This window comes from Macaca nemestrina, chromosome 1, assembly GCF_043159975.1.
Source record: "Macaca nemestrina isolate mMacNem1 chromosome 1, mMacNem.hap1, whole genome shotgun sequence".
Lineage (NCBI taxonomy): Eukaryota > Metazoa > Chordata > Mammalia > Primates > Cercopithecidae > Macaca > Macaca nemestrina.
The window spans coordinates 26394786-26418857 of NC_092125.1; the positions used below are offsets into that span (position 1 = coordinate 26394786).

The 24072-nt window shown below is 37.4% G+C and overlaps 2 protein-coding genes across 2 annotated transcripts in view; one reads left to right on the plus strand and one right to left on the minus strand.

Moving 5' to 3' along the window:
• LOC105493010 (lymphotactin) overlaps positions 1–24072 on the plus strand; it is a 170056-nt gene that overhangs the window by 111246 nt on the left and 34738 nt on the right. The gene's annotated exons all lie outside the window — the stretch shown is intronic.
• Positions 14763–18292, minus strand: LOC105493011 (lymphotactin). The gene is made up of 3 exons (XM_011760439.2): positions 18093–18292; positions 16208–16322; positions 14763–15334 (listed from the first exon to the last, which is right to left on the minus strand). The coding sequence occupies exons 1-3, from the start codon at positions 18280–18282 to the stop codon at positions 15166–15168; spliced, it is 474 nt and encodes a 157-aa protein (XP_011758741.2). The 5' UTR covers positions 18283–18292; the 3' UTR covers positions 14763–15165.

The window sequence follows — 24072 nt, forward strand, 5'->3', positions numbered from 1 at the left end:
TGTAGAAAAAGTGGAACTCCAACACACTGATGGTGGTAATATAAATGGTACAACTACTTTGGAAAACAGTTCAACAATTTTTAAAAAGTTAAACATGCACCCACAATATAATTCAGTGATTCCACTTCTAGGATTTTGCCCAAGAGAAAAAGAAAATATATTGATATCAATACCTGTATATTTACAGCAGATTTATTTATAATAGTCTCAAAGTGGAAGATACACAGATTTCCATCAACAGATGAGTGGTTAAATAATTGCGGTTTATCCATACAACAAAATATTACTAAGCAATAAAAAGAAATAAACTAACAATGAGAAAACATGGACACAGGGAGAGGAACATCACACACCAGGACCTGTTGGGAGATGGGGGTAAAGGAGAGGGAGGGCATTAGGACAAATACCTAGTGCATGCATAACTTAAACCTAGATTACGTGTTGATAGGTACAGCAAACCACCATGGCACATGTATGCTATGTAACAAACCTACACTTACAGCACATGTATCCCAGAACTTAAAGTAAAATTTAAAAAGTGAAAAAAAAAAAAAAAGGAAAATAAGCTGCAGAAACATTTTGATTACTAATAAGGGAATTTGAACAAAGATTTTTGCATTCAATAATGTTAAGAAATTACTATTAATTTTGTCATGCATAACAATAGTATTGTGGTTGGGTGAAAATGTCCTTATTTTTTATGGCAGTACATACTAAAATTAAAAAAAAGAAGTGAACTACGAATACATGAAACAATTCCATGCTTATAATAATATCGAGTGGGCCGGGCATGGTGGCTCATGCCTGTAATCCCAGCACTTTGGGAGGCCAAGGCAGGCAGATCATGAGGTCAGGAAATCGAGACCATCCTGGCTAACACGGTGAAACCTCGTCTTTACTAAAAACGCAAAATAAAAAAAAAAAAAAAAAAAAAAATTATTCCGGCATGGTGGTGGGTGCCTGTAGTCCCAGCTACTCGGGAGGCTGAGGCAGGAGAATGGAGTGAACCTGGGAGGCAGAGCTTGTAGTGAGCAGAGATCACGCCACTGCACTCCACTCCAGTCTGGGCGACAGAGCGAGATTCCGTCTCAAAAAAACAAAAACAAAAAACCAAAAAAAAAAAAAGACAAATAGAGTGAAAAAAGTTAGAAACAAGAGTGTATAATGTATGAGTTAATTTATAATAAACTCTAGGAAATGCAAACTAATCTATACTTGCAGAAAGCAAATCATTTGTAGTTTGGGGACGTGGGGGCAGGGAAGGAAGAGAAGAAGGGTTATACATGAGGAAAATTTTGGGAGTGATGGATATGTTTATTTTCTTGATTTTAACTTCATGGGTGTATATATATATATATATACATACATACACACACGTATATCAAAACCTATCAAATTGTACACTTTATGTGCAAATTATTGTATGTTACATCTCAATAAAGTAATTTTAAAAGCAAAAATATTCATGTTAAAAAGTAAAAATGACCACTAAAAGAGTAGAAATAGAATGTATAACTTTTAAATTAGTAGAGGGAAACTAAGGCAGTAAATACGACTTGATTCACCCAATGAATACGGGACAAGGGGAAAAAATAGAAGAAATCATGTCTGAAAGAAAAAGTAAGATGGTATAAATCTGGTGTCAGCAAGCTTTTTTTGTAAAAGGCCACAGAATGAATCATTTTGGCTTTGCAGGTAATATGATCTTTATTGCAATGATTCAGCTTTACAGGTTGAAGAATAAAAGCAACCATCCTAGATGGCTGAGAGTGGCTATGTTTCACTAAACTATTATACACAACAACACATGCTGGGCTATATTTTTCCCATGGGCCACAATTTGTCAGCTCTTCATGTAAAAAAATGTCAATAATCACAATATAAATGGAGTAACCCTATCTATTAAAAGAGCAGATTAAAAATTGAGCTATTTGCTACTTACAAACACGCTTTTGTAAACATAGTGATAAAAATAAGTTGAAAGACAAAGAATGGAAAAGATGTGCCAGTAACCTAGCAAATAAAAGTCTAGAAAGCAGTAGCAGTCTAGCAATAACCAAAGTTTATAGAGCCAGGCACTGTGGTTAGTGCTAAGGTCATGTATTTAGGAAGTGCCAAGCTGGAATCCAAGTCACACCATTTGTCTTCAAAGCCCACATTTTAAAACATCACTGTATTTTGACTATTAAACAAAACTTAATTTGAGGAAAGAAATAATTAAACATATACAAAGTGATTTTGCTGAATGAAAAGTGGTGGGAAAAGTGCCTAAACATGTAACAACTGTGAACTTACATGCGTCTAATAAAATTGGTGTACACGTGCGTGCGTGTGTGCACACACACACGAGCATTGTGTGGAGAAATTGACAAATCCAGAATCATAGTAAGGAATTTCAACGCATCTCTCCCAGATCACACAGATAAAACATTGTGAAGAAATACATGTAGAAGATATATCAGTGCAAATTACCTCGATCTCATATATTAAAATTTACACTCAACACACAAGAAATATTTATTCATAGAATATTTATAAAAACTGACCACAGAGATAAACATCCCGAACAATTTGGCTATTGTTTTCATTAAAGCAATGAGGTACTTAGAAGTAAATCTGACAAAATATTTGGAGAGATGGCATGGCATATTGGATGAGCACAAGAACTCTGGGACCGAGTTGCCTGAATTAAAATTCTGACTGTTATGCTTTCAAGATGTGTGACCTTAAGAAAATTAACTAAACTCTCTGTGTTTAAATTTCCTCATTTGTAACATGACAATAGGATGGGGGAAAATAATAGTTATATTTCATAAGATTGTTGTAAGTCTTAAATGAATTAATGATTGTGAAGTGCTTAGAATAGTAGCTTGGTACATATAAGTGTTTGTTAAATGTATACCTAAACGTAAAGAAAACCCACACAGAAAATATTGGAGGATATAAAAATAAACCCAAATCTAGGAAAGCTAGACCAAGATTTAATATTATGTCTATTCTCCCCAAACTAACTAATGAATATATTCAAAGCAGCTTTAGTCAAAATATAAAAGTTTTGTTTTATTTAGGCAAAGAGTATCTAAAATTCACATGGAAAGATAGTCAAGAATCAAGACTAGTTTGAAGAATAACATGAAGAAGATGTTAATAGGCCATACAAATAAAATACCATGATATTAGCACTACGTTAAATAAAGTCCACAGAATTGGATAGGCCAGAAGCAAACCTAATCACATATAAGACCATGATATATCATAGAAATGGCGTAACAAATAAATGGGAGAAATAATTGACATTTTTAGTGTACTACAAATATTTTCAATCAAAACCCACAGAAAAAAAATATTTTATTTTATGTTTCAGTACTCAACCAAAGCATATGTATGTGTTCTGTGAACACTGTTTACTTTTGCTATATGAAATGTAGTCTAATATTTTCTATATAATTTAGTTTTTAAAAAAATGATAGCTAGAATCCACTAATTTAAAAAAAGTCTCATTAATATATTACAAATATAGAGTCTGAAAAATACTGGATTAGTTATAAATGTATAGAGAAAACTACCTTTCCATACTGAAAAATATAAAAATAGATCCTTACCTCATACTATACTTCAAACAAAATTCCAGATAAAATGGCTAAATATGAAAAACCTTTCAATCAAAATATAATACTTTTATGTTATACCATGGTTTTTATGTTACACAATGATAAATGACAAAGGAAAACATCAAATAGTTTGAAAACTTCAATTTAAAACTTCTCCATTATATCCATATAACTAAGAAAATAGGCCGGGCTCATGCCTGTAATCCCAACACTTTCAAAGGCCGAGGTGGGCGGATCATCTGAAGTCAGAAGTTTGAGACCAGCCTGGCCAACATGGTGAAACCCCATCTCTACTAAAAATACAAAAATTAACTGGGCATGGTGGCACGTGCCTGTAGTCCCTGCTACTAAGGAGGCTGAGGCAGGAGAATTGCTTGAACCCAGGAGGCAGAGGTTGCAGTGAGCCGAGATCAAGTCACTGCACTCCAGCCTGGGCAATACAGTGAGACTCTGTCTCAAAAAAAAAAAATCTATGGATTTGTATCCAGAATATTAACGAATTATTAAAAATCAATAAGAAAAATCTAACAACCTAGTGGGAAAATGGACAAAACATGTGAAAGGACCATTTACTGAAAAGGAAGTTTGAATGGCCAACCCAAATATATGAAAAATGCTCAAACTTCCTAGTAATCAGAGAAATGCAAGTTAAAACAATGAGATACTATTTCACAATTATCAGATTGGCAAAAACATAAGACTAGCAAGATCAAGTTTTGGGAGGACACGGGAAATAAGAATTTTGATACCATGCCATTAAGAGCAAAACATAAAACACAAACAATAAAAACATCCATCAACTGCTGGATAGTGCTTGCCTCTGTCCAGGGAGGACAGGAAATAGGATGGGGGATGTAGATCCTAAAGGATGTAGATCTTGTATTACTTTAGAAAATATCTGAAGCAAATAAGGCACAGTGTCATTTGTTAATTCTGAGTAGAAAGTACATTGATATTTGCTGTTTTATTTTCTGTACTTTTCTTCAGATTGAAAACATTTTCTGTGTTTTAAAAAAATATGTAAAGAAAGACACTATTATCAAATTACTTTTTCCTCAACTAATGGCATGAACTAGTAAATAACCATTGGTGACAATACAAATCCCCAGAGGGCCTTATTGCTCTACATGTTGTCATCAAAGGCCTCAACCAGAGTGGTGGGCAGTGGAGGGATGGGGGTTAAATCTAACAAGGATCTTTGCCCCTCAAGGTTGAGAAGAATCATTCCTCTGTACTCTGTTTAGGTTTGTGTAAGCTGCAAGGAGGACCTTCAGAGTTGGTGTCTAGAAAATCTCAACCCTTTAAGGGTTCTCAAGTGGTGGAGGAGGGGTGCAGAGTAGGGAGACACCTGTCAGGATCACCTGGTGATTTTTGTTTAAAAAAGATTGAGAACCAGTACTCTAGGCTGACTTTTCCTAATTCTACTTCAACTTCATCATGTTTCATTTGTGTGACATAAATATCCATTCTTGGGGTATCTGAGTCAATCAACTTCATATGGTGAGTTCAGTCAGTAACTGTTTAATTGAACATCTATTTCATGCCTGGCACTGTAGTCTATTCTGGAGGTATAAACGTGAACAAGAAACCACTGTTTCAAGGAGCTTAAAATCTAGTTGAAAGGAAGCTTAGTATATGGAGTAACTGATTTCTTCTGTAGGTTAATCAGATTAATGTTTTAATCATGGACCATTGGAGATTGCATTCTGATTTTTCATTTTGCCGGAGTGATGATTGATGGTGCTCTGTTCATCCATTAGGACATCAATAGTAAAATCAGCCTTGTGACCATTCAATCCTCAGCACAGTCTATGCCCAGCTCAGACAGCATAGAATGCTGCCAGTTATATCTTTTCAGCATTTTCCTCGGAAAATATGAGAATGGCTTGAAACAAAAGCTTCAGTATTTTAGACTCTATTAGGGCTGCTGTGTTTAGTTGAGCAGTTTGTACGTTGTGTAAGGGTATCCAGCTGAGGAGGCAGGAGGAAGCTGAAATTCAGCCTAAGCACTGCTCTTTTAGCCCTCTATGTGACTACTTCTGCACAGAAAGACACACTTTTCCAGCTTGTCTGGCCAGAGGGGATGCCTTTTTATAATTTACATGAAGGTGGCATATAAACTAGTAGGTGACCCTAGTGACCACAACAATTTACTAATTCAGTACAATCCACAGAGTTTATGTTTACTGCAGAGGTATCATTTTAAATGCTAGGGACCACATGTTTATCCCAAGAAAGAAACGACTGAGAAAATATATTTATGAAACTTTAAAATGTTAAGACCAAAAAGGATTTTTTAGAAAACATGTTTAGCCATCTAATTTTCCATGTGTCGAAAATGACTTTGAATTTCAGAAATTAACGGAAAGTTGGAGATCATTATGTTTAACTCCTTCATTTCATAGATGAAGAAATCAGTGCCCAGAGAAGAGAATCAACTTTTCCAGGGGTCACAGTCACCCAAGTCTCCTAACTCCTAATCCAGTGTTCTTTTGATTTTACTATATTTATCACCACACAGCCAGTTAGTGGCAGAATGAGTGCAGACCCCAGGCCATTGATACAAGTCAAGTAATATCAAGACAGTTTCCTAATTCAAACATTGGCATCTCAAGCTCTGCCACTAAAACTAGATGGCTAGCCTTATCTTCTCCTTGTGAAGCAAGGAGAATATTGGGCAAACAGGGCATATTTTGTCTGTGTCACCTCTGAAGAGCTGCACTTAAGTAGTCATTCTCTCTTCTCTCTGATGTCTCTATATCCTGTCCCACTTCTGAGTTAGGTGCAGGAACTGTGGTTGTTGTGATTGTACTTTCACATGTAATCCACCAGCAAAGATTGAGAAAAATCACTTCCTTTTCTGATATAATCATTACCCTGTAATCTAGGGAAAGCAGAGGGAGTAATCTAATCATCTCAGTCTTACTCTGCACCTGTTGTGTGTTACTTCCCCAGATGGCCAATAACTGGTCTTAGGCAGTGCTTACGTGTGAAGGTGACACATCTCAAGGAGAGCTGTTCTGCTGGGAATTGCTCTCTGGTGGGAGCATGTTCTTACTTCTTCAGATTTCAGAGAATTATGGCATGCTGCCCTTCTTTCCAGAGCTAATGAGGCATGCATAACCATTCCTTTTACAGTTGCTCTGTTTGACATGGATGGCATCACTGTCTGGCAACCTGATGAGATACATATTTTGGAGGTGAATGCATGAGATGTGGGTTCTGATGGCCTACCTCAAGTCCTGGCTTTGCCACATAGTTGGATGACTTAGGCAAGTCACTTTATCCTCTCTGCATCTCAGTCTCTTCATGAATACAGTGGACATAATCATACCTGCTGTTTTCCCTTACAAGGCTCTTAGGAGGATCAAATAAGGTAAGGGATGTGCAAGTGCCCATAGTGCCAGAGAGCTCTATAGTGTAAGCATCACTAGGCTCTATAGCATAATCAGAGAGCTGATTGGGGTGTGGAGGCAGAGAGCAGGGTGGGGAGATGAGTGGGATTGTCTATCACAGGGTCCTGAGACCCTCTTGGGAATTCCTGGCAATGAGCTCTTGGGCCAGGGTTGGAAGGGTAGGTGGGAGGTGGGGAGTGGAGGGATAGGGTTGGGGGACTCCTGCCAGGTGGAAAAGTTCTAGATGCAGCCGCAGCTTCCCACAAGGTCCCTGGGTGCTATCAGTATGGGAATGCAACTCCTGAGCATCTGGTACCCATTCTCAGAACTTTTGCCTCCTACTTCTAAGGCCACTCTCATGGGATCCCTATTTTTTAAAAAAGAAGAGCAACAGGGAGTAGGACCTCTATTGTAGACAGAGTAAAACTAAAGCAAAACTCTTAGTATGTTCAGTTGTGCATGACCAAGCATCTCCATGGAATTTCAAGGGACGAGGGGCTGCATAACTTATTCTGTGCTGATCCTTCTGTCTATGAATTTCAGCCCACACCGTGGAGTATTGGCATGATGTTCACTTAAGTTTCTCCTTTAGTGGGGGCGGGCATGGGGCACTAAGAATGGAAGATGAATGTGTGTCTCTGACCATGTGTCTTTGTATTCCAGAGCCCAAAATAAATACACTGCAGTGTGCTTGCTTTACTGTGCAAGCTTCCTTTAATTTTTGGTGTCACTCATCAAATGTTGAGAGTAATGATTATTTATAGTGTTTATAACTGCTTTTGGCATTATGCTGCTTCAATATTCCTAATAGGGGGAAGGGAAGAGTCCTGTGAAGAGGAGATGGGTATAAGAAAAAACTGGTTAAGGATTTTAGAGCTCTAGGATGGAAGGAACCTTGAAGAGCATTTCTTCTCACCTTTTCTCTCTTCTTCTGGACTCTTGTTCTTCAGAGTCCTCCAGACTCTGCCCAAACAGTGATACATAATTTACTGCTTCTCAAGTCAGCCTGCTTCCTTTCTGGACAATTGCAATGGGATAAAATAATTTGTAGAGTTAGGCTGAAATATGCTTTCTTCTATTTTCAATTCTTTGGTTTTAGTTGTATCCTAAAGGTATTATCTCTCTAAAAGGATCAACCCTACATGATGCATTCAAGAGACATTTTCATAACAGTCCTACTATTGCCTACAGGGATTCAATTAGAGTTTCAGGCATGGTAGAAACTGAAATTTCTCTAATAAGCAGTCTTGTAGATACCCTTTAGGAGTTATGTTAGAGGAAGTTTTAGTAGAACCTGCAAAATGGTAAGGAAAGGGAATCCCAGATAGCAGTAGGATCTATAAAATTCAGGAATATTTAAAAAATCCTTAAGACAATGTACAAAGGACCCGTTTATTGCCCACATATTATGCCAGACACAGTTCTGGGGCCGTGTCTACAGTGGTAAACACAATAGGAAAAGTACCTGCTCTCCTGAAGCATACCTTTAAATGAGCACAAGACCCCAAATCAAATGAGTAAACTAGTCAGTATCGTAAAGTGGTAAACACTAGGAAGAAAGTGAATAAGGCAATAAGATAGACAGCAACTCTGTGTTTATCTGTAATTTTGAAATAGGAAAATATATCAGATTATTTTTCTTTGTGAGTTATTCTTTGGGAACATAGTTATGTTATCTTTCCCTCATCCAGTTGTAATAAAGATACTCTCCTAGGTCTTCCTTCTTTCCCTTTCTTCCCTTCTTCCTTCCTTTCCTCCCTCCTTCCTTCCTTTTTTCCTTCCTTCCTTCCCTCCTTCCTTCTTTCCCCTTCTGCCTTCCTTTCCTCCCTCCTTCTGTCTTTCTACCTTCCCCTTCCCTTCTTTTCTTCCTTCTTGCATTTAATGTATCAGAAGCCTATTTTTATACATGGTGTGAGGTGGGAAACTTGTTTTATTTTTCTCTGCAAAATAAGCAAAAGCTTCCAACAACACATTGTGAATAATATACCTTATTCTTATCTGATCATAGTTTATATATACACACACACACACATATGTATGTGTGTGTATATAGATGCATAATTTATAAACGTGATTCTGAGCTTTCTATTGTTCTGGTTGTTAATCTCTAAATTGACACTAGTGTGTTTTTTATTATCAGAGCTTTATCTTATGTCTTAATATTTGATAGGGGAAATGTTTACTCTCAGTTTTTCTTTTCCCAACTTGTTTTAGCTATCTGTGAATATCTTTGGGCCATATAAATTTAAAAATTGTATTAGAAAGTTTTCTCCAAAAACTCTATGGAATTTTTAACTGGAATTGCATTGAATAGTAGATTGATTTGGGGAAAATTGACATCCTTACAATGTTTGTTATCTGGTTCGTAAATATTTACGTCTTTTTTATCCTTTAATAGAGCCAAATATTTCTTTTATATTAAAGCAATATAAATATATTAGGAAGCAGAATGCAAAATCATCGCAAATTTTAAGGTAAATAATAGAACTTCAAGGGACTGTTACACTTTCAGTGTATTATAACCTTCCGGTGTATTATAACTCCTTCCTACCAAGGCTTTTTCTTTAGGAGAGATCTGTCTCCTCTGCCCTTGAGACTTGGCTGGACAAGTTTTGCCCTTATACATCGTCCTGCAAACAAACTCTCTCCTGAGTGGTTAAGTAGGTGGCTACTGGAGTCAGATCAGCTGTATTCAAATCCCTAATCAACCGTTTATTAGCTGTGTAACCTGGACAAATGCTTTAACCTTCCCAAATTCTTGGTTTTGTCAGTAGCAAAATGGAGAATCAAACACGATAATGTGTGCCAAATGTTTAGCAGAGTGCTAGAGATGGAGTAAATGCTCAGCAAATGTTAGTGACTATTATAAGCAATTTTAAGCTATACTTGTTATGCTCTAACACATGTGTGTGTGACTGTACCTGTCAATAAAAAAAACAGAGAAGAAATATTTGCCCTGTCAAACATTAAATAAGCTTTCTGAGGCAACTGCAGTCTAAAGCTATTCCTTGTTCTCTTCAAAATGCATAACTATTAAAAAAAATCAAATGTGTGAGGTTAATCTCAATAAACAAACAAACAAAAAAACTACAACAGGCTACGAAAGAGTAAAATTGAGGCATCTGGTAGCAGAGAAGCTGATACAATATTAAGTTTTTAATAGAAAAGAGATAAAAAGCTTTGCAATGGGAATTGTGAATGATTTTGTGGCCTAAGTTATTATATCCAGAGTGAAAGTAGAGACCAAGGGGCTAAGAGAGAGATCCTATGGTTATTACTTAGCAGAGTTTTCACTACTCTTGGCTTGGGGCAAGGGCAGAAGCAACAGGAAGGAAGGGTTGAAGGGTGTTTTATTATAAAGTTAAGCTGCAGTTGGGCAGGAAACCACAATGTTGAACACATTCTCTTGAAGGAATTCTTAAGGTAACACCAAAAGCAAGTAATAATACTGAAGTCAGTGAAAGGGACTGCCAACGCAGGAGGTACTTCTTGAATTACCTAAGAAGTTGATGTGCCACTCCCATTAGGGGGGATCTGAGTCCACAGATATCAGACTCTTAGGAGAAATCAACTTTACTGCCACTGGAACGTTGAATAAACATCCAGGATTAAATCAAATACTAATCAGTAGTAGCTGAAAGAAGAGGAAGACTCAGTCTATGCCTGGGGAGGTTTCCTTTTAATCTTGAATTCAACAGTTATTTTTTAAAACTGTTACAACGTTAAGGGCAGGTAATTTGTGTCTAATGGCTGTTTATAAAACTCTTAATGAAATCATATTTTTATCAAAAATCTGTAATTATGATGGGCTCTAACAAGGTATTATTTATTATTTCTTTCTCTTATCCATACCAGAAAACAGTTTAACTATAGATCAAATTGCAAATACCATTAGTTTCTAGTGGAAATAATGAAATTGAAAATGTAAAGAATCAGGAGTACATACCCAGTTTCTAGGGGCATGCATTTATGAATTCATATTATTAAGAGAATAGCATTTTTATATATTGTATATATTATATATATAAAATATAAAATATAAAATATATAATATATAAATGCTATTCTATATTATATATGATACATATACATGTATATTCTAATATACAGTACATATATTCTATATTATATATGATACATATATTATATGTATCATATGTATCATATATAATATGTGTATGATACACTGGATATTATACTAAGTGTTAAACTTTCCACTGAATCATTTCCATTAGTGTACAAACTTGATATTTTTTCTCTCATGTAAAAATCAAAATAAACAAACAAAACACCCTCTCTTGACTCCACTTCCACTTCAGCTTTCACTTAGTTCTTTTTCTCTCCAAGCCTCTATAGTGATGCTTATGAGACAACTGTAGTCTAAAATTATTCTCTTTAAAGAGTTGTCACTAATTCTTCTCCCAGGTCTTCTCAACCCTTCTTCAAAGGTTTCTGCTCTTACCAATCCACTGACATTTTTTCTCTTATGGTCATTTTGTGACAGCCATGCTTTTAAATCCAACTATTTTTGAGTTCTAATTTCTGACTTATTTACAGCATTTGGCAAAGTTGCTCACCCTATTTGTGCAAACACCCTCCTGTCTTGATTTCCAGAATACCACACAGGATTGGGTTTCCTCATATCTTTCTGACTACTTGCCAATTTTCCTTGCTGATTCCTCCTCATTTTCCCAATCTGTATCCCAGGCTCAGTCCTTGAACCTCTTATATTTTTAATCAGCTCTACCTACATGCTTTGCCCATTATCAAGGCTTTAAGTGCCACATATAAACTGATGATTTCAAAATTATTATTTCCAGATTAAACATGTCCTCTGGATTCCTGACCTAGCTATCTGTCTACTTGACATTTTCATATAGATGTCTACTAAGCACCTAAACTTAACATGACCAAAACAGAGCCCCTAATATTCTCCCTCAAACCAGCAACTACTGCATTTTCCCACCTCAGTTAGTAGCAACACCTTCTGCTAGCTTTTGAATGTGTTCACTCTTGCTTCTCTAGTTCTTTTAATTGTGATGTTAGGTTGTCAATTTTAGATCTTTCCTGCTTTCTCTTGTGGGCATTTAGTGCTATAAATATCCCTCTACACACTGCTTTACATGTGTCCCAGAGATTCTGGTATGTTGTATCTTTGTTCTCATTGGTTTCAAAGAACATCTTTATTTCTGCCTTCATTTTGTTATGTACCCAGTAGTCATTCAGGAGCAAGTTGTTCAGTTTCCATGTAGTTGAGCGGTTTTGAGTGAGTTTCTTAATCCTGAGTTCTAGTTTGATTGCACTATGGTCTGAGAGACTGTTATAATTTCTGTTCTTTTACATTTGCTGAGGAGTGCTTTACTTCCAACTATGTGGTCAATTTTGGAATAAGTGTGATGTGGTGCTGAGAAGAATGTATATTCTGTTGATTTGGGGTGGAGAGTTCTATAGATGTCTATTGGGTCTGCTTGGTGCAGAGATGAGTTCAATTCCTGGATATCCTTGTTAACTTTCTGTCTCGTGGATCTGTCTAATGTTGACAGTCGGGTGTTAAAGTCTCCCATTATTACTGCGTGGGAGTCTAAGTCTCTTTGTAGGTCTCTAAGGACTTGCTTTATGAATCTGGGTGCTCCTGTATTGGGTGCATATATATTTAGGATAGTTAGCTCTTCTTGTTGAATTGATCCCTTTACCATTATGTGATGGCCTTCTTGGTCTCTTTTGACCTTTGTTGGTTTAAAATCTGTTTTATCAGAGACTAGGATTGCAACCCTTGGTTTTTTTGTTTTCCATTTGCTTGGTAGATCTTCCTTCATGCCTTTATTTTGAGCCTATGTGTGTCTCTGTACATGAGATGAGTCTCCTGAATACAGCACACTGATAATTCTTGACTCTTTAACGAATTTGCCAGTCTGTATCTTTTAATTGGAGCATTTAGCGTTGTTCCTTTGGCTTAGGATTTTCTTGGCAATGCGGGCTCTTTATTGCTTCCACATGAACTTTAAAGTAGTTTTTTTCCAATTCTGTGAAGAAAGTAATTGGTAGCTTGATGGGGATGGCATCGAATCTATAAATTACCTTGGGCAGTATGGCCATTTTCACGATATTGATTCTTCCTATCCATGAGCATGGAATGTTCTTCCATTTGTTTGTGTCCTCTTTTATTTCATTGAGCAGTGATTTGTAATTCTCCTTGAAGAGGCCCTTGACATCCCTTGTAAGTTGGATTCCTAGGTGTTTTATTCTCTTTGAAGCAATTGTGAATGGGAGTTCACTCATGATTTGGCTTTCTGTTTGTCTATTATTGGTGTAGAGGAATGCTTGTGACTTTTGCACATTGATTTTGTATCCTGAGACTTTGCTGAAGTTGCTTACCAGCTTAAGGAGATTTTGGGCTGAGACAATGGGGTTTTCTAAATATACAATCATGTCATCTGCAAACAGGGACAATTTGACTTCCTCTTCTCCTAATTGAATACCTTTTATTTCTTTCTTTTACCTGATTGCCCTGGCCAGAACTTCCGACACTATGTTGAATAGGAGTGCTGAGAGAGGGTATCCCTGTCTTGTGCCAGTTTTCAAAGGGAATGCTTCCAGTTTTTGCCCATTCAGTATGATATCAACTGTGGGTTTGTTATAAATAGCTCTCAGTATTTTGAGCTATGTCCTATCAATACCTAGTTTATTAAGAGTTTTTAGCATGAAGGGATGTTGAATTTTTTCAAAGGTCTTTTCTGCATCTATTGAGATAATCATGTAGTTTTTGTCTTTGGTTCTGTTTATATGACGGATTATGTTTACTGATTTGCATATGTTGAACCAGCCTTGCATCCCAGGGATTAAGCCAACTTGATCGTGGTGGATAATCTTTTTAATGTGCTGCTGGATTCGATTTGCCAGTATTTTATTGAGGATTTTTTCATCGATATTCATCAGGGATATTGGTCCAAAAAACTACTTTAAACTTCATATGGAACCAAAAAGGAGCTTGCATTGCCAAGACAATCCTAAGCCAAAAGAACAAAGCTGGAAGCATCTTGCTACCTGACTTCAAACTATATTACAAGGCTACAGTAACCAAAACAGCATGGTACTGGTACCAGAACAGAGATATAGACCAATGGAACAGAACAGAGCCCTAAGAAATAATGCCACACATCTACAACCATCTGATCTTTGACAAACCTGACAAAAACAAGAAATGGGGAAAGGATTCCCTATTTAATAAATGGTGCTGGGAAAACTGGCTGGCCATATGTAGAAAGCTGAAACTGGATCCCTTCCCTACACCTTATACGAAAATTAATTCAAGATGGATTAAAGACTGAAATGTTAGACCTAAAACCATAAAAACCCTAGAAGAAAACCTAGGCAATACCATTCAGGACATAGGCATGGGCAAGGACTTCATGACTAAAACACCAAAAGCAGTGGCAACAAAAGCCAAAATAGACAAATGGGATCTAATTAAACTAAAGAGCTTCTGTACAGCAAAAGAAACTACCATCAGAGTGAACAAGCAACCTACAGAATGGGAGAAAATTTTTACAATTTACCCATCTGACAAAGGACTAATATCCAGAATCTACAAAGAACTTAAACAAATTTAGAAGAAAAAATCAACACCATCAAAAAGTGGGCAAAGGATATGAACAGACATTTCTCAAAAGAAGACGTTTATGCAGACTGGATTATTTTCTCCCTTATTGTATAAATAGAATTTTATTATAGATACAAGTTGAAATAGATCTTGAATTGTTGTCATTGTCACAGCTGTAACTTGTGACTCATGTGTAAAGAACCATTACAAGCTGGACTCTAAGAGTGATTGTTACAGCTTTCACCTCTGATAAACACTAGCCAGAATCTCTTCCATTATGGTTACCATCAAAGAGAGGTACAAGTAGGACAGAAATCAAACACAAATGATATACTACCTTTCCCTACATACAATGAATAGACTAGGGAACTATTCTTAATAATAAATAATTTATTAATTAGAACATATAAGTGAATGCAGAAGACATTTAAAAGTAAAAATACAAAGGAATAACTTTATTCATGCAATACTTTCATAAAAGGTGAGTATAAACTCAGTCCATGCGTGTGTGAAGTGAAATGAGCTTGCTGGCTGGAGAGGGACAGGGTGCCAGAGGCTACTACCCAGTCAGGGTCACAGCTGTATTGGTCGATTGCTGGGTTCCTGTTGGCTTGGTCTGGATCATGTTATTTCTGGTGTTGGATTTCCTGTCCATGCTCTTGACCACGTCTTTCACCCACCTGGCTTGTGGATCAGCACAGACTTTTAGGCCACGTTTGGTAATAAAACTGTAATGCAAGGAAAACACAGACGAATTTAGCCACATTCTCAAAGCCCTGGGGTCAAGAGTTAAGATCAGAGCAGACTTGAAGAGATCTTGTGCAGAAATTACTGCAAGAAATAGTCTTTCAGAGCCATGAGATCAAAAATGGGCACCCGTCTTCTGTCATCTATTTTAACATAAAGGAGAAATATCTGCAAGTAGTATCCAGCCCCTTTGTTCACCACAATTCACAGGTTCCTTTTCTCATCCATGTCACCAAATGTTGTAACAAAAAGACATTTGAGGCCATCTAGTTCCATTATTACATACCCTCTTCCTTTTCAAATGTAAAAATACTCATCTTATTTTTTTAATAAAAGGTGATTTTTACATTTTCATGTTTTAGAGTAAAGATTGCAATTATGTGTTGAGAAGAGTTATTACTTCTAAAAATGAGATTCTGGTAGAAGAAAGGGACCATGTAGTTGTGCATTGACTCATTTCGTTGAAATATGGCAACTGATAAAGCAAGGGACTCTGCCTAACTCAACCCTAAGAACCCCCAACTCCAGTGAGGCTTGCAGGGAAACCCTGACACGGGCCAGCCATCTCTAAACCTAGACCTCAGAGCTATGCACAGTATTCAACAGACTCTTCCACTAAGCTAAATAGAGGAGGACTTCTATTCTTTATTTGGCAGCCAAATTTTTGCAATAATTGCCATTTGGTTGGACTGCATAAAGACATGATTGATAAGGAAAAATAAAGTGGTTGTCAGTTAAGTTGAGCTGTTCCTCCATGTTGACCTACTTTTCCTGAGGAAGGCAGCATTTCTGTATACTGTATTTCCATACCTCTAGATATCCACCCAGCCCAACTTCTGAGGAGGCAAACTCACATTACTGCTTTCAAGGAGCCTTCCTTGATGGTGTAGGTCTTGATTCTGTTGACTGGCAGTCGCTGGGTAGTGAGGCTCACACAGGTACTCTTATCTGAGACTTCACTCCCTACACCTGGTGAGAAAAAAACCCAGACAATTAAAAATAAAGCAATTATCAAGATCATAGGAACAATCATCTGTTAAATTACTCTGAGAATGTTGTGAGAATATAAGGCCATTTGTTTTTGGGGGAGGAGATGACCAATAGGCATCCTGAATCTCTTGCCCATCACAGATTCTTAGTAAATATTTGACTCAATCAATAGAATTGTTTCAGGAATTTCACGCTGAGAGAGAATAACAAGATGTTATTCCATTTCTGTGTATATTTTCACTTAGACATTTGGGACAGCTAGTTAATGCCCCAGTGACACTCATTCATTCATTTATACAACAGTGCCTGTCGTGTCCCACATGTTTTGTTAAGACAGACTTTATCCCCGTTTTCATGGAGCATATCTTCTACTGAGGGAGCCAGGCCACAGACAGGTAAACAGAAAAGATCATGTCAAATAGTGCAACGTGTTAGAGTGAGATTACAGAGTAACGCGTGAAGAGTACTCTATGCAAGGCAACATTCAGTGGGGGAAGGAAGCATGTTTTTGACTGAGTAAAGAAAGGTGTTCTCATTTTTAAGTGGTAAAATGTCTCTCCCTGTCAGCCGCCAAGATGCTGAAAAGAAGGAAGGCCAAAGGAAAGAAGGTGGCCCCACTCCCTGCTGTCGTGAGGAAGCTGGAGGCTAAGAAAGTGATGAAACCTCTGTGTGAGAAAAGGCCTAAGAGTTTTCTTAGGCAGGCATTGGGCAGGATATCCAGCCCAAAAGGGACCTCACCTGCTTTGTGAAATGGCCCCACTATATCTGCTTCCATCTGCAAAGAGCTATCCTCTATAAGCAGCTGAAAGTACCTTCTGCCATTAACCAGCTCTCCCAGGCCTTAGACCCCCAAACAGCTACTCAGCCACTTAAGCTGATTCACAAGTACTGACCAGAGACAAAGCAAGAGAAGAAGCAGAGACTGTTGGCCCAGGCTGAGAAGAAACCTGCTGGCAAAGGTGGTGTCCCCATAGGAAATCACCCTTTCTTTGAGCAGGGGTTAACACCATCACCACCTTGCTGGAAAAAAAGAAGCCTCAGCTGGTAGTGATTGCACCTGGTGTGAACCCCATCAAGCCGGTTATCTTTCTGCCTGTGCTGTGTCCTAAAAGGGGTCCCTTATTGCATTATCAAGGGGAAGGAAGGCAAGACTGGGACATCCAGTCCACAGGAAGCACACTGTCACCTTCACACAGGTTTGGTATTGAAAACACTGATTTGCTCCAGAATATACATTCTCTGGTGAATCCCCACGTTGTAACTGAACTCTCAAAGATTTTGATAATTTATCAAACAATATATTAAATGGGCAAAAGCTACAAATGCATTTATAATCATCGCCTCTAATCCATAGCTAACATTAATCAAAAAATTACTGTTTCTAAGGAAATCTGATGTTATTAAATAAATAAACCATAATATTTATTTAATCTTAATATCAAGTGATCATGTCTGTTATTCTATTCAATTTATACATAAATAAGCATAGGCCCTGAGTGGTTAAGAAATGTGCCCAAAATTACCCAATTAGGAAAAGTAGGAGCCCAGATACTAACCAAATTCTCCCTGTTCTGGGAGTTTATGAAGCCCCCTACAGTCAAAATCATCATTCCTTTTTTGCACATGGGAAGTTTAAGGCTCGCCTGGGGAAAGCAGTTTACTTCAGTCAAAACCTGAGTCAAACCCAAAATGTGTGCCCACCTGCCTTGCTTCCCTGTTCTTTATCTCACAGACAGCTTCTCGACTTACCTTCCACAATGTATGCAGTGAGACAGCAGATGCCAAGGAGGGCCAGGGTGAGAAGTCTCATGGCTGAGGTCCTGCTGAGCTGTGCAGGGAGAGAGTGAGGATCAGGCTCTTTGAGGACCTCTTTTATGCCTCCAATGGTCAGTGCACTTCCTGCGGTGAGAGGGGGCTTTCTAGGTGGGTGTGGGATCATGGAAAGTCTTTGCAATACTGATGCTTTTTTTTTTTTTCTCAAAAAAAAAAGTCCCTTTTCCCTGTTCATACTAACCTAACGCCTTGTGGTCTTTACCCCTTTATCTGTGGTTAATGTGTCAATGAAACCTAATCTATGCATAAAAGAAAACGTGGTTGTGTTGTCTCTTGCCACCAGCCTGAATTCAGATCTTCCGCTGTAGACATGCCTGAAGGCTGTTCACTGCCATGGCCCAGCACGGAAACTGTAAAGGAAATGAGGTAGAGTGGTCACTGTGTTCCATCCCACCTCATGTGACATCCAGTGTGACATGAGGCTTCCACAGCCATGGATCATGAGTCCGTGGTGCCACCCTTTGACTCTCTCAGGAGGGGAAGAGAGGCTGCTGTCACACTGAGCTTCGCAATCCTTTGCTTTCTTTTCTGTCATTTTTCTCCTCCACCTTTATTCAAGTTGCCCCCCTTTCTTCACTCCAATCTCCCCAGGTACCCAAGAAACAATTAATAACTATTCAAGCATGTCTATATGCATATGTTTGCTTTATTACAACTTGACATACACATTTATAGAAGCTTTTGAAAAGTCGTGAGGTACCAACTTATTTCAGATAAAAAGGAAATAAAATGATCTATAATCTTACCATCTGACAGTTTCCATTTTTAATATTTTTCCAGTGAATCTGTATTGGCATACATGTGTTCTCATAATTGTGGTCATTTTAAATGCTGTTTTAAAACCAATTTAAATATCTTCCCATTTTTTTAGCCTTCATATTTCTACTTCGAGTAAATATATACATATACACATTAAACCATTTTCTTATAACTTATTATAAAGATCAGAACTATAAGGTCAGTTTCATTAATATACACTGAATTATTTCCTTTAATAACAAGGAGTAGGATTACTGGGTAAAATGATATGATCATCTTTATAGCTCTTATTATATATTGCTATATAGTCTCCCTAAATGTAGTTTTAATTTGCAATGCTCCCAGTAGAATTTAAATATACTGATTGCACTGGACCTTTTCTGCCACTGAGTTTGTTGTGTGGTGGTCATACTTTATTTTACATAGGTACCTATAAAATGTATTTATTAAATATATGTGTAGTTAAAGGTTTTGCGTTTGCTATTAGGAATATGAAAATAAATTCCTGTGTTTTCATAGAAATTATAGGTTAACCTCTAAGAGACTTTCCACTAATCGCGTTTGATTTTTCACCCAGACTTCATTCTAAACTTCAAATTGGCTCTTTAATGATCTCTACCTTACTGCACAATCACTCCTTGAACACTGGACACATCTTCTTTTCAAAATGCTTCTCCTCATATTGGTCCTTAGCATGGAGCAATGTGTTCTCTTCCCTCTAATTTCCAAATACTGATATATAGGGAGCATCTTAGACTCATTGCTATCTACCCACGTGTCATTCATTCTCAACCAAACTGGACTAAGTATACCTTTTGAGTAGTTCTTTGACATGTCTCCTCCTTTCTTCCCACACTGCTCAAATGTTAGGCCAATTGTAGTGGACTAACTAGTTTCCCAGTCTGGGGCGTCCTCTCAGTCTGTTCTCTGCAGCTTTGCCAGAGTGATCACCCGAAAGCCTCAATCTAATCATGCCATTTCCCTACTGAGAGCCTCTTTGCTAACTTCCATTGCCTACAGGATTAATTGCAAATCTTTCATTGTCATATATAAGAATGCTCAAGATCTAGTACTGCTTTTCCTTCCAGACTCACCTTCCACCATTCACTCACACACTCCCAAACCTTAACAAACACATACATGTGCAGCCAACCCAATGGGCCAGCCTCTTTTATGCTCCTGACACGTTTCTTTTAACTGGAATACCCATGACAGCTCCCTACATAGTTACATTAAACTCCTCCTCCCTGTATAAGTTTTTCTGAATTTTTTTTCACAAAAGTAAGTAGTGCCACCCCTTTATGTTCTCTTAGAACTTTGTTCTTTTCTCATGGCTCTTCTGCAGCTAATCTCATTCTGTTCTACTCAATTACATTCCTGCATCTCCCACTAGATGGCAGGCTCTTTGAGAGTAGGAGATTCCCTTGTTATCTCTGGATCACTAGCACTTGCAGAAAGCCTGGTATGTAATAATTGCTCAACAATTAGTTTTTTAATAAATGAATTATTTTTAAAATGCCAAAATTACAATGATTGCGCATTAAATGAAAGATGATCATCTAAAAACATAAAGCCACACTTCATGAGATTGATCTAAGCAAATAAAAGAAACAAAGGCAAAAACAGACAAATAGAATTACATCTAACTAAAAAGCTTCTGCAAAGCAAAGGAAATCATCAACAGAGGTAGAAGACAACTTATGAAATGGGAGAAAATATTTACAAACTATACATCTGATAAGGAATTAATATGCAAGATATATAAAGAACTCAAGCAACTCATTAGCAAGAAAACAACACAATTTAAAAATGGGCAAAAGACTGTAAAAACATGCCAAATTGTAAAGACCATCAATGCCGGAAAGAAACTGCATCAACTATTGAGCAAAATAACCAGCTAACATCATAACGACAGGATCAAATTCACACACAACTATGTTAACCTTAAATGTAAATGGACTAAATGCTCCAATTAAAATACACAGACTGGCAAATTGGATAAAGACTCAAGACCCATCAGTGTGCTGTATTCAGGAGACCTATGTCACGTGCAGAGGCACACATAGGCTCAAAATAAAGGGATGGAGGAAGATCTACCAAGCAAATGGAAAACAAAAAAACCAGGGGTTGCAATCCTAGTTGCAACCAAGGGTTGCAATCTCTGATAAAACAGATTTTAACCAACAAAGATCAAAAGAGATGAAGAAGGCCATTACATAATGGTAAAGGGATCAATTCAACAAGAAGAGCTAACTATCCTAAATATATATGCACCCAATACAGGAGCACCCAGATTCATAAAGCATGTCCTTAGAGACCTACAAAGAGATTTAGACTCCCACACAATAATAATGGGAGACTTTAACACCCCACTGTCAACATTAGACAGATCCACGAGACAGAAAGTTAACAAAGATATCTAGGAATTGAACTCAGCTTTGCACCACATGGACCTAATAAACATTGATAGAATTTTCCACCCCAAATCAACAGAATATACATTCTTTTCAGCACTACATAGCACTTATTCCAAAATTGACCACATAGTTGGAAGTAAAGCACTCCTCAGCAAATGTAAAAGAACAGAAATTATAACAAACTTTCTCTCCGACCACAGTGCAATCAAACTAGAACTCACTCATAGGTGGGAACTGAACAATGAGATCACTTGGACTCAGGAAGGGGAACATCACACACAGGGGCCTGTCATGGGGAGGGGGAGGGGGGAGGGATTGCATTGGGAGTTATACCTGATGTAAGTGACAAGTTGATGGGTGCAGCACACCAACATGGCACAAGTATACATATGTAACAAACCTGCACGTTATGCACATGTACCCTACAACTTAAAGTATAATAATAATAAATAAATTAAAAAAAAATAAATACAAAAAAAAAAAAAAAAAGAAACTCACTCAAAACCGCTTACTACATGGAAACTGAACAACCTGCTCCTGAATGACTACTGGGTACATAAGCTCCTGAATGACTACTGGGTACATAACGAAATGAAGGCAGAAATAAAGATGTTCTTTGAAACCAATGAGAACAAAGACACAACATACCAGAATCTCTGGGACATATTTAAAGCAGTGTGTAGAGGGAAATTTATAGCACTAAATGCCTGCAAGAGAAAGCAGGAAAGATCTAAAATGGACACCCTAACATTAAAATTAAAAGAACTAGAGAAGCAAGAGCAACCACATTCAAAAGCTAGCAGAAGGCAAGAAATAACTAAGATTATAGCAGAACTGAAGGAGAGAGAGCCATAAAAATCCCTTCAAAAAATCAGTGAATCCTGGAGCTGGTTTTTTGAAAAGATCAAAACAATTGATAGACTGCTAGCAAAACTAATAAAGAAGAAAAGAGAGAAGAATCAAATAGGCGCAATAAAAAATGATAAAGGGGATGTCACCACTGATCCCACAGAAATACAAACTACGATCAGAGAACAGTATAAACACTTCTATCCAAATAAACTAGAAAATCTAGAAGAAATAGATAAATTCCTGGACACATACTCCCTCCCAAGACTAAACCAGGAAGAAGTGAATCCCTGAATAGACCAATAACAGGTTCTGAAATTGAGGCAATAATTAATAGCCTACCAACCAAAAAAGTCCAGGACCAGACAGATTCACAGCCAAATTCTACCAGAGGTACAAAGAGGAGCTGGTACCATTCCTTCTGAAACTATTCCAACAAGTAGAAAAAGAGGGAATCCTCCCTAACTCATTTTATGAGGCCCACATCATCCTGATACCAAAGCCTGGCAGAGACACAACAAAAAAATATAATTTTAGACCACTATCCCTGATGAATATTAATGAAAAAATCCTCAACAAAATACTGGCAAATCGAATCCAGCAGCACATTAAAAAGTTTATCCACCACGATGAAGTTGGCTTAATTGCTGGGATGTAAGGCTGGTTCAACATATGCAAATCAGTAAACATAATCCGTCATATAAACAGAACCAAAGACAAAAACTACATGATTATCTCAATAGATGCAGAAAAGACCTTTGAAAAAATTCAACATCCCTTCATGCTAAAAACTCTTAATAAACTATGTATTGATGGGATGTATCTCAAAATACTGAGAGCTATTTATGACAAGCCCACAGTCGATATCATACTGAATAGCAAAAACTGGAAGCATTCCCTTTGAAAACCGGCACAGACAGGGATGCCCTCTCTCAGCACTCCTATTCAACATAGTGTTGGAAGTTCTGGCCAGGGCAATCAGGCAGGAGAAAGAAATAAAGGATATTCGATTAAGAAAAGAGGAAGTCAAATTGTCCCTGTTTGCAGATGACAAGATTGTATATTTAGAAAACCCCATTGTCTCAGCCCAAAATCTCTTTAGCTGATAAGTAACTTCAGCAAAGTCTCAGGATACAAAATCAATGTGCAAAAGTCACAAGCATTCCTCTACACCAATAATAGACAAACAGAAAGCCAAATAATGAGTGAACTCCCATTCACAATTGCTTCAAAGAGAATAAAATACCTAGGAATCCAACAAGGGATGTGAAGGCCCTCTTCAAGGAGAACTACAAACCACTGCTCAGTGAAATAAAAGAGGACACAAACAAATGGAAGAACATTCCATGCTCATGGATAGGAAGAATCAATATCGTGAAAATGGCCATACTGCCCAAGGTAATTTATAGATTCGATGCCATCCCCATCAAGCTACCAATTACTTTCTTCACAGAATTAGAAAAAAATACTTTAAAGTTCATATGGAACCAAAAAAGAACTCACATTGCCAAGACAATCCTAAGCTAAAAGAACAAAGCTGGATGCATCATGTTACCTGACTTCAAACTATACTACAAGGCTACAGTAACCAAAACAGCATGGTACTGGTACCAGAACAGAAATATAGACCAATGGAACAGAACAGAGCCCTGAGAAATAATGCCACACATCTACAACCATCTGATCTTTGACAAACCTGACAAAAACAAGAAATGGGGAAAGGATTCCCTATTTAATAAATGGTGCTGGGAAAACTGGCTGGCCATATGTAGAAAGCTGAAACTGGATCCCTTCCCTACACCTTATACGAAAATTAATTCAAGATGGATTAAAGACTGAAATGTTAGACCTAAAACCATAAAAACCCTAGA